Below are 12,042 nucleotides of genomic sequence, written 5' to 3' on the forward strand. Positions count from 1 at the left end.
TCCCTCTTGCAGCCCTTCAGTTACAACCCAGCCCTGGTGATTACTTGTTCTTTCCCCTCTCCTCCTCTTGTACTAAATGAGAGAGCTGCTGAATTCATGGTGTTGCATACATTTAAGTCTGGGATTGCATTTTAAAGTAGTTGTTTCAGCATTGGCAGGCTGAGAATGCTTCTCTTACCCACTCCATTCAGTCCATCATGTTTTAGCTTTATATTCCCTAGTACATGGAGGATGAACTGCTTGGGGTAAAAAGCTCTGCTGGGGATAACAAATGTATTCTGTAGTCTAACTCAAAAGTAGCTTCCTCCATTCTGCATTTATAGCAGAAGAGGGCAAGATTCACTCGAGAAGCAGTTGTGTCATTGATTCCCTTTCTGAATAGCTTTGACACTACCCCCTCCATCCCCACCTTCAGAAGCTCTTTCTTCTGAAGATCTTACAGGCATAAGTGTCACTAAAGGCTGTGCCTGAGAATGTCACATTTCTCTTGGGCTCTCTCCAGCCCTAAAGAAGAGAGCATCATGAATAAATGGTCACCTCCTTTGTGGTACAGGCTGTGAATACAGCTGGTAAATTTAAAGGACATCAGGCTACCTTTTTTTTTATTCCAGTCCATTGTGTGCATTGTTGCAGCTCTCTAGGAGATGGAAGGACAGCACTTCCCCGTAGTTTGTATTGGGGAAAGGAGGTGTAAGGAAATGAAACAATCCACCCAAGCCTGTCATTGAAGCCTGGCACAGAGCATGCAGCACACCCAATGCCTGGGCTCTCACGTTGGCCATTCACCATCTCTGCTCCAATTCCTCTCAGCTCCCATTGGGTTTTCCCATTCTTTTCCGTGCTCTGAGTCAGCAGCTCTCACAGCAGTTTTGTGCCTGAGGATTTGGGGGCTGACTAAAAGACGTGAATCTCTTATCAGAAGAATAGTAAGCTCCGACCTTCCGTATGTAGGATGCTCGATTTGAATTTCTTGACTTTTTCCTAAGCGAGAAGCTGAATTCACTCTTTTCCTTCTTTCAACCTTTCTGGCTGTACTGATATCCAAAAATGCAAAATGACATCTTGTCTCAGCCCACCAGAGCAGATGCATTGCAAAGGATTAGACTGGAAATTTTCCTAAAATGCAGCATTTGGAGATGGCTTTGGAAAACAGAGCAGGGAAGCAGTGGATGTGATGTTCACTTGATGCTAACCCAGCAAGACAGTAGATGGATAGGCAGTGAGTGAAGGCTGCAAGTGCAGTCAGTGAGCCCTTCTTATGGGACAGTGCCCTGAAGGGTGAGCCCAGTGGTAAGCAGGACATTGGGAGAACCTCAGCTGCTGTCTGGATGGGCTGCATTCAGGCCCAGGAGAGGAAGGATGGAGCTGTGCTGTAGCCTGCTTCTGCACCACGTCCCACCAGGCTCAGAGTGGAGCAGAAGACAGAGCATGCTGCAGAGTGAAGATATCCATAGTGCAAGAGCTGTGTGGGAGGGTGTGCCAGGCTTCTGACAGATGGGAAGAGGCCGATGAATCCTGAAATCATGGTGTAATCCAGCTGTCCTGGCCCTAATGCGCCTCTTGCCCTTCAATGAAGCTTTTATTCACCAGGGCCTTAACTCAGGTGGAAAGCTGGCTTAGAGTTTTCCAAGTGTGTTGTCAAGAAAAAACTGATAAATTGAGGGGACAGTAGGGAGGTGAATTTGTTGAAAATACACAATTTTGTCTGGGAAAGAGAAAATTAAAACAGCATCTCTTTCTTTTTCTCCCTTTTCTTTTTCTTTTCCCTGCTGAAGAGTGGTTGACTAAGTCTAAAGGCAAAAAAGGTTGGCTCCATTGCTGAAGGCTTGGTTCTCTCTCATGTAAACCACACATCCATCTGAAATGGAGCCGTGTAGGTGTTTTGCAGGAATGATTTGGTCCAGTGTAATTACTACAAAATAATGAATGTTCCCATGGGGAAAAAAAAGAAAAGAGGAAATGATACGGAAAGGGCACGTAAGCTTTGAGGCATGTTGTCTGGAGATAGGAGTGTCTGCGGAGAAACATGATGGAAACAATTAGAGAAATATCAAATGAAATTCTCTCCCCGCAGGAAATATTTTTCATCAGATTGGTTATGCCAGGCATGGGTTTGGTCCTTCACGTCAGGAAAGCCTTGCAGGGAGAAACAAGGACATTATAAGAGCAGGACGAATTAATTCCTTCTCGGAGGGAAAGAACACCCACTGAGTCTTGAAGTTGGTTTGATCCCAGACCGCGAACTCAGCTAAAACTTAAAGGAGATTCTTAATAGAGCAGAGTGAGGGCCGAATGGCCACAAGGCATTGGGGCCAATCCATCACAACTCACTGTTAAGTAACGCTTCAAGTCACAGCAGTTGCTGTTTAATTCCACCATACAACTAAGAGGTCCCTCTTGGCTTTGCTTTTAATTAATTAAGTCACAGTAGTGGCAAACGTGGCGCTACAGCAGTTGCTTTCAGCCTAATTGTTCTCCAGGCATATTTGCAGCACTCCTGTCGAAATCCCAGGCTTGTTTCTGGAGTCAAGCTGCACAAATGAAGTTCCTGCTATTAAAAGCAGTTTGTTTCCTATTCCTTAGCAATCTGTTCCTAATGCAGAGCCCCACTGGTGCATGGACTTCTTTTTGTTTAAGCAAATGGCAAAAAATGGTGACGTTTACCAAGTACTGCATGCTTTTAGTGTTACCTGTGCTTGTGAAGTTAAGGTTTTTCATGTTGATGGACCATTTCTACCAGCGGGTTTTGCATGTCCCATTTGATGGAGGGCAATGGCATCATTATTTCCAGCCTTGTGTCCAGGGTTTATCCTAACATTCCTTCTCTTCCCTTCCCATCTTACGGTCTTCGAGCAGCGGAGCACATTTTTTCCACGCAAATCCCCCTAATATTAAGAGCCACCTCACTCCCAAAGGTTTGCAGGCAGGAGGATCAACTTTAAATCACAGTGCACTGAACCTCCATCTAAGACTGCAGGACAGACGCAACAAATTAAATCAACTTATGCTTAGTCACATCTGTTTCATTTATATCAAACTGATGCCACTGAAGCAAAAAGTATTCTTATTCTTTCCACATTGTTCCAGCTGAAAATTAACTGCCTTTGCACATAATGAAACTCATACTTCATCTGTTTAAGATAATTGGGCCCGTTTTATATTTTTGAAGCATGCTGACTTACAGTTGCAATGTATCAGTCTATTACTAATGCAAGAGGGAATATTTCCTCTGTCATCTTCTGCGTTCACCTCTGTGGATTTATGTGGATGGGGTCTGTAAGTAACGGGGATCTCTGTGGTTCTCCAACAGAATTAGAACAGCCCCAGGTGTGAAGATCTTGGACGTCAGAGTCAGCGATGCAGACCAGTGGGGAGTTCAAGAGGAGACTGATAGTGCCAGGACCACTGCCACGATCACCTGCATGCACAATGATCCTGACCCAGAGAGCAGGTAAGCTCCTCTGTGCATTAACTCTTGCCGAAATGCTGATGGAAACTCATTTGATGAATGGTATTGCTCTTTTAACAGCAGCGCTTGCTCCTTCTTGTCTGTGTTGGAAGAACTGTAAGTGCTGTGATTACAGCTTTGTTCCTTTCGTTTCGCTTCTGAGCTTGAGAAGTAGATGACTGAGTGTAACTAGAGGCAGCCAACTCGTCCTGGCTCACATTTGCTTTGCTTGCACCTACAGGGCAGCAAAAGTCCCGTTGCCAAAGAGCCAACAGAAATAAATGGGTTAGAACAGAGGAATGTGGAGAATAGCTGAGAAATAATCAAAATAGGACAATGCTGTCTCTTTTATTTGAAAAGCTGTAGAAGTAATAGCTATTCAGTGTTCTTCGTTAATGCTGCAGAACACCTATGAGTATCTATGAACTGTCTTATGAATGCCGAGTGCATTTGTTATGGTAATGCTCCCACCAGCTATATCAAACGTAATGAGAAATTTATATTGTTAGCCAGAATTACGTATTTGACAAAATACAAGCAATTTCTCTTCATTATCATGCAGTTACTGTACATTTAGAGTACACTATGCATACATTTAGCATGAAATTGCATCGTAATTAGAAAAGCGCGAAACTTTGTGTCAAAACTTTGATTTGAGGAGCCTTCTGCACCCATCCTTCCTGAAAGCTCTTTGTTTAGAGCTACGAACATTATGGCCAAAGGTTTGGCATGCAAAATGCATTTCTGCTCTGTTGGACTACTGTAGCTGTATTAGGGGAGCAAAGGACCCCCAGCTGGTTCTGGATACCTGCAGTAGGTGTGCTGAGGTGAGAGCTGTTTACTGTGATAAAAAGTTTGCAGTGATAAAACTGTTTTCAGTGATAAAAAGGCACATTTGAGGTGAGAACACTGCTGGGTGTGTAAAACAGGCCTAGTGCATGGCAAACTGAAAGCTCCTGCTTCTCTTCAGTAAGGATGGAGAGTGAAGGTGACTAAGTGGGATGCTGGGCGTTTGCTTTGCAAACACACAAAGCGAGGAGGGGCGGTTCCTACGCTTTTAGTCTCTTAAGTGATGCTGAGCTTTCTGGCATTAAATGTCACAGAAATGCTTCAGTTCATTACCTGCTTCAATGCCCTTCCTGCCCATTGAAAAACAAACCAACCGAAAACATCAACAATAAAAACTTCGCTCTTCTTTCCATTCATTGAAGTTGTTAAGTCTGAATTTGAGATATTGGAAATAGTGGCCGCCTCTCATCGTTTTTGTCACCAGGTCCTTTACCTTTCAACTACATTTCCCTGCTCTTCCAGCGCCAACAAGAACCCGTTGGTGGTGGAAAGCTCATCCAGGGATGGTGGCTCTGGGGTTGGGGGTGAAGCGCTGTCCCTGATGCTGCAATGCTGAAGCAAGAGGAAGGCTGGTGTAACAGAGAGTTTCTACCTCGTGCAGCTGTTCTTATACAGTTAATAAAAAGAACAGGCAAGCTACTGAAACTTACTGCCATGTACATGATGTCACTAATCCATGGAATTACACCTGTCACAGTAACTTACTTTTTATTAAAACTGATTTTTGCTTTGTATTGAGCTGTTAAATTGCACAAAAGCAAGGAATCTCGAGTTAATTAATACTTTGACCCTTTCCTTTGTGAGATTAGTTTTTAATATTTTTGGATTAATTAAAGTATGCAAATGGAAACTGCTGAAAGATTGCTCCCAGATTTGCAAATATTGTAGTGCTTAGAGTAAATATTTAGCTTTGATTTTTACTTCAGTTTGCCTTTTTGGTCATAGCAGTGGCCCTCTTGTTTCTTTTGAAGGATGTTAAGTGTTTCGTAGGGATTCTGGTGCTTCCTGTAAACAAGCAGGGACTTGAACTTGCTTCTACTAAGGTCAGTGTGGCAAAACTGCCTTTGAGTAACTCAAGGAGCTCTTTAAGGGCAGTTTATATGTGAGTGGAGGCTTGGGGAAAATGAGAACCATCCCGCCTCGTCTCTGCTGCTAAAATCTGTCTGTCCGCTGCCTCTCCATTGCTCTGCACTTGGGCTGCTCCCACCTCCCCAGTGCATGACCCCAGTAAGAGCCTGCAGCTTTCCCTGCTGCAAGGAGAACTGCGGTGTCAGGCTGTGACATGGTAGTAATCCCTTCTCCGTTCCCTTCAGCCGCTGTTATCGGCGGGAGCCTTTTCAAATTTGCTTACTTTCCTAATCTTCTCCTTCTCCCCTCCGCAATGTTATCATTATCATGAGGTTTTCATCTCCGTTTCTCACATTTCCCTACGCAAATGGAGTGTTCATTAAAATGGTTTAAATTAAGACCTTTCCTCTTTTCATGCCGAGAGCATCATGCCTTTTCTGTGCATTACTTTAAAGAAAAAAAAAAATCCTTATCACAATGTTTCAGGCAGTTTACATTATATTCTATTAAAAATCCATTTTGTCCAAGCTTGTCACAATTCACAGATTAAAGCTCTGCAGAGTGTGTTTTGTTAAGAATACATTCATAAATTCACCTCTTTAGTCGTCCCAAACGCTTGTATTTAAAACCTCTTTTGATAATGCAGTTGAACAAAGAGTATCAAAAGATTTATTTTAAATATACACAAGTATATTGCACGCACCTATTCTGCTCTGTGCGGAGCCTTGCTTTGCCTTACTGCTGTCATCTCAAAGGAGCTCTTTGGGAGCTCATTGAGCGAGGAGATGGGTTGTCGTCATGCGCGCTTATTCTCTGCTTGGGGCGGAACTCCATGAATCTCATTTTGGATGAGTTAGTTGGATCAGAAGCTCGCTGCTTCAAAAAGACACAGTTTCTACTTCAAGCACAAATGCTCCTGTATGATGCCTGTAGCTGGGACCCGGTGCTTCTCTTCCATAGGAAAGGATCTTAATGGATTTCTGTGCTGAGCACAGAGTGCATTGTGCAAGGAGCAGAGGAAGTCAGGGCTGGCAGGCTTAGATAAGAATCAGGTGCTCCCAGTTGTCCATGCAGAACAGCTGTGTGTGTGTGAAGGACTGGCATCTTCCCCTGCGGTGTAGGGTGATATGTTGAATTATTGCAAAAGCAAATGTTGAATTACTGCTAGCTGCTGTGCCCCATAACTTTGCACTGATATCCAGAGGAATGGTATGGCAGGAACTTTGCCAGTGATCCTGCATGTTATAGGATTGGGTTATTTCAGCCTGCTCGTGTTTTCAATTGAAAGGCCCCACAAAGCAACGTGTATCACGGTGCTGAGTTTCTACTTTGCTGGAAAGCTGAAGAATAGCACCTTGATGTGACCTGACCTTTGGTTCATGAAGAACGAGGTGGCACAGACTCGAAAAGTGAGGCTGGGAAGTGGCAACTCGATTTTGGTAGGGAGTGTAAGAGACATCATTCTCCTCGCTCAGGAAAACTGTCATTACATTTTATTGGGTTATTAGCTGGGGGGAGATCTAATTCCATGACAAAGTAGTGCTTTAATCAGAGAGGTTGTATTTATGCTAACTGGCGAAGTTACTGAAATTGATTTTACCTGCAGGCTGAGCATAAAGTGACCAAAGCTGCTCTTCTCACTCAGGGATTATTTTATCACCGTGTCAATAATGCAGCTTCCATCTCTCAGGATATCCATCACTGCATAAATTAATCTTGCATGAGGGGATGCTCAGAAGGCAGAAGCAGGGAAGCTGAAATCTTCAGAGGTTTCTTTAAGTTTCTGTCAGAACTATTTGTTCTGTTGCATGGACATTTTACATCTTTTTTTAATTGATGCAGACCGGCTCAGCTGTTTGGCATTTGACATTATCTATCTTTAAACTTGAATGAAACATTAATATGCTGTAATGATGTTCCCTTTCTCTGCCATTTTAAAAAGGTGTTCAAAGAATTCAAATAATTTAAATGACTTTAAAAAATTATAACCATAGCGCTTGCGTATATATATATGTATCTTTAAATCAGGGAAAGCAGTTATTGTTTCATGTATTTATAGGTATGCAAATAGAGCCTGGTGTTCTGAAATCATTCACTTCTCTTTTTCTTTGCACTTGGGAAATACCCTTTGAACCTGAAATCTCACTTAGGAGAAAAAGAAATAAGTAAATGTGAAATTGGCTGCCAGTTAAGAATTGGGCGTGTGTTTATTTAAAGTAAATCTGTGTTATTGGAGCTGATGGACTTAGCAAAAACGTTGGATCGTTTGGTTTTTGTTTTTAAAGCTTGGCCCTGGGCCGAGGTAGGGGAGGCAGGAGGAGTGTGAGCTCCTGTCCTTCGGCACTGCGTCCACCACAGCAGCCAGCCTTTGGTCTTTGGAAAAGAAGGTTTTGCTTGTAAAGGAAAAGAGGAGCTGAAGGTGTGGGCTGAAGTCATAGACTGAGTGGTGCAGCGTGCTGCCTTGGGTGTTCCTCTCCTATTCTTATGTGCTTGCTGCTTTGCTTAGGTCAGAAGTGTCATGGGCAAAGAAATGTGCTTTGAATGTGGAGTGAGCGTGGCCTATAGATCCTGTAGGAGTTCATTCTCTGGCCTTGGCCGGACCCCAGGACAGCGCTGTCTCTTGAGCCATTGATGAAGAGAATTTTATCTTATAATGCACCAGTTCTAAGGTTGTGACCTCTATTATGAGTGGTGGAGTCTGCTCTGCTTTGTGTAAAGAGTGTTCCACTGAGAAGCATCCACACACATTTTCAAACACAAATGACTCAATAGTGTCACACAGGAAACCTGATAAGAAGAATTTTAACTAACCTTTATTCTTTACATGTATGCCTTTTTGTATAAAAGAATCCAAGCAGGCTCGGAAATGTTTCTGTAAGATAAAAGCACTGACACCTCACAGTAGCTTAAAGAGGACATAAAAAATAATGGACAATTAACAGCAGTAGGAAGGACCACTTAGTGTAGAAAGCTGCGGTTTTGGAATCAAATGGAAATGTATCATTTCAGGAGGATATTTTTCTCTTTTTGTCTCTTCTTTTTTCATTCAAGGCTAAGAACAATAAAATTGTCTGCCCATCTCCTGTTGGGAGCCTAATAGCTTGATGACCACGTGATTCCCCTCCTGGCCAGCCAGCTTTTTCTGATGGCTGTTTCTTACTCTGTCTTAGTTAAACTCACTGCTGCTCTGGTAAAGTCCCCAGAAGAGATGGGTCAGAGGGATTACTTACTGCTAGTCTGGGTAATTGCTTCTTCACTGTGCTTCTTTACTGTGCTTCATGCATCCAAGAAAGTAGTGGCTCTTCTTAGGGCATCCGTGCTGTGCTGGTGCAGTACTTTTATTATGGCCCAAGGAAATCTTTTTGAACAAATTAATCTTTGATAACTAGAAGAACCTGTTGAGCAGTACAGCAAGGGACCTTGACAGTTGTCTGGAAAATCCAGAAAGTGGGAGACTTCTTTCTGGAAGAACACAATGGTGTTCACCTGTATTCAGTGATTTAAGATGATGCAGTGCAGGGGCATGAAAATGACTTGGAAAACTAACATCTGATAACATCTGACATAAGGAGCGTCTAAGGTAGATCACCAGGCCTTTCTTCACCTCTAGGTATGATCCTGGGATTGGAGCAGATTCTGGTTCCTGACAACTCGATAGGTCACAGCTGTGTCTGAGGCTTATGGCTTTTTTGAAGTCTGGTTCCTGGTTCTTGAAGTGGTTTGACAGACCAACACTGAGCTTTTAATTTCTACCCTTTCAATTTTGATCTCCTTTTTTTTCCTGTATTGGCAGTTCAGAAGGTGAAAGCCAATGGAAGCCATTTCTTAATACGTGTCTTTGATTTTGTGTATTATCAGGGTTGAAGAGCAAAAAGTGTATGTGCAACTCAGTGATACTTTGGTCTTCTCAGCAACAAGTATAACCAGTGGCTTCCATAACCTCTTCACCAATGTGTTCCTGATTCATTGGATATTTGGAGTGATATTTCTTCTGAAAGATGAGCCTAATCATTCTGAAACGAGTCTTGTTTTTGAATTTGACCTAATTAACTTCATTTTGGGTATATCATTCCAAGATGTGAATCTTAATGTAACAGTTGGGAAAGTTTAATTTCAGGGTAGGATAGTCTGCATAATTAGGACTGTGAGAATATAGCAGGGAACAAATACCAAATGCATGCTGATGAGTGAATGACTTCAAATTGTTATTCATCCATTGGTGCTTGCATGGCTTTTCCATATTAGTTGCCAAAGGGAGTATGACATACTCAAGAGTCATTGGGCTTCTCTGAGGCGCTATCAGTCTGTTGTCTGTTTTCACAGTTGTTTGAGATTACTGCATGTGAGTTACTGCAGAAGGTCCATCCTTGTGGATAGGAAAGTTTCAGTGATCTTAGTGGAGATTTCAGAGGGAGGAAGAACACATGGTCAAAACCATTGTGCCACAAAAGTGACCTGATTCTTCTGTAAATACAGTACATAGGCACATACTCCCAGTAATAAAACCTGTTCTTTTGGCAAACTTAAGTCTAGATTCAGAAGAGTGCCACTTAAGTACCTGCTTGCTCTTAAGTATCTACCTTGGTTCTTTTGATGCCAGTTATAATGATAAAGGAGGTACCTGGAGTCAGCAATCAGGGAGAGCTCTGTGTGGAAAATACAGGTCTTGATGGTAAGACACACTATGTATAATAAGGAGCATTAGTGTGTCACACCTGAAAATATAGTGGTAATTGGAAATTGAAGTCTTCTATAGCACAGAAATGTGTCTGAGCGTATTAGAAATGTTACTAAGGGATTTATTTTTGGCAATTGTACACAGAGATTTGAAAGCCATAATTGGATTGTTCCTTGATATAATAGGACTGGAAAAGATTACTGAATGTGTATGAAATCAGGGAGCTGGTATGTGTGGCATGTTTAATTCGCACCTTTACCCGCTTATGAGCTTGTCTTGTAGCAGAGCCTCCTGCACACATAGGAATTCCATGCAGTGTGTGCTGACTTGCTTACTTAACAGCCAGTGCATGGAAGTACCAAAGCTAACAAATTATTTCTTAGGCGTTTGGCCAAAAATTAAACTCATTTTATTGTTAGGAGGTGATGTTGCTAGGCAACTATTAAGTACAGGCAAATATTAAGTTTGTTACTTTGATTTATTTGAATCATCCGTGCCAAATAAATTATATAATATCCCAGCATTAACTTTGCATGAATTAATTCTTGCTTTAGATTGAATCTGTAAATGGAGACTCGTCACTTGTGCAAATCCCCTGGTCCTCTAAGGTAACCACACAGTGGTTATGCAGCTCTGGAGTTGGCATCACCCACATGTTTACAGCACTTCAACTCTGCTCAACCAAAAGGAAGTTTAGGTTGTTCTCTTAGGAGTTTTTAGTGTGGAGATTTGTCTGCAGAAGTTACTGAGCAGTGAGCGGACAAACAGAGTTGAAGACTGTTATTTTTGCTCTCCCTCTTTAGGCAGTTTTTCATCCATGCTACTTTTCCGCATCTGATTGGTGGATCTTTCTGTTAGATAAGCGCCCTCCTTAATGGTGTGCTCTTTAATTTCTCTGGTGACAGGGGAAGGAAAGAAGTTATTCCTCTTTTAAAAAGAGTGCTTTAAGTAGGGAATAATGAATGCAAAATGCTGTCATTAAAAATCAGTAGATAATCTGATGGATCATCTGTCACTCCCGAGCCTTGCCATAAAAAAAAAAAAAAAGCAGATAATAATTTTTTAAGAAGAAAATAAAAATGTTAAGGATGAGTATGGGGCGCATTGACTGTGAGTGCCTTCATAGTGAAAACTGTTATTTATTTCACAAACATCACCTTGAGACTCCTCCAAGAAACTCATTGTAGGGCAATTTCTTTCAAGAGCGTTTTAGAAAGGGTCTGCTGTGATAGGTGGGGTATCTTACAGTTCTGCAGTCCTTAGGAATTCACACGGTCAAAGAGCAGATGTCCATGCTGGTTTGTATGCCTTGATTTCACTTTGTTTTTGGTATCATTTTTAAGGGGATGCTGATCTCCTTTGAAATCTGTCCAGTAATTGAGTTATTTGATAGCTTCTCTGCATCCAGCTGGATTAAGGGTTGTTCAGTAACGTTGGGCTTTTGCCACTTATTTACTTATTCAACTGGATTAATGTCATCCATGTCACAGCACATGCAGAGCATGGGTGGCAGTTCTTGGATGGACGCAGGATCTGCCCTTTTATTTTATAGAGGTTTGACACCATAGCAGAATAGGTCAAGTGCAGCACTGCAGCTCCCTCCTGTTTACCAGCACACAATTCAATCAGCTTTTCTAATATTCAGGTTTTATGTACGTTGTTGCCCTAGGCCAGGTGAACTTATGCGTGTTCCAAAAGATCCATAGTGGAGGAATTGAAAGACCACATCATGTGTAGGAGCTGAAAGTACCAGCAGACTTGCATTGGTTTGGAGGTGCTCAGGCATTTGTGCATTTATCCTTAGCACAAGTGCTTAAAGGCACTTTGAATTTGGAGCTCTCCATGATGAAATGAATGCTAACTGCAAGTTTATTTGCAGTCCTGCCTGTTACATTTTTTTATGTCAGCACAAGCCTTATTCCTCCAAATATATTACTGAACGAAAGAAAGAAACTACTCCTTTATCTGCTGTCGCTGATGCCTGTAATCCATCCGTTCA

At 42.1% G+C, this 12,042-nt stretch overlaps 1 protein-coding gene across 3 annotated transcripts in view; it reads left to right on the forward strand.

Moving 5' to 3' along the window:
* TMEM132B (transmembrane protein 132B) overlaps positions 1-12,042 on the forward strand; it is a 169,336-nt gene that overhangs the window by 62,365 nt on the left and 94,929 nt on the right. For all 3 annotated transcript variants that reach the window (XM_072350868.1, XM_072350866.1, XM_072350867.1), the window contains exon 3: positions 3,311-3,451. In XM_072350868.1, the coding sequence (XP_072206969.1) occupies positions 3,311-3,451 (141 nt within the window). The remainder of the gene's footprint in view (positions 1-3,310; positions 3,452-12,042) is intronic.

This window comes from Excalfactoria chinensis, chromosome 16, assembly GCF_039878825.1.
Source record: "Excalfactoria chinensis isolate bCotChi1 chromosome 16, bCotChi1.hap2, whole genome shotgun sequence".
Lineage (NCBI taxonomy): Eukaryota > Metazoa > Chordata > Aves > Galliformes > Phasianidae > Excalfactoria > Excalfactoria chinensis.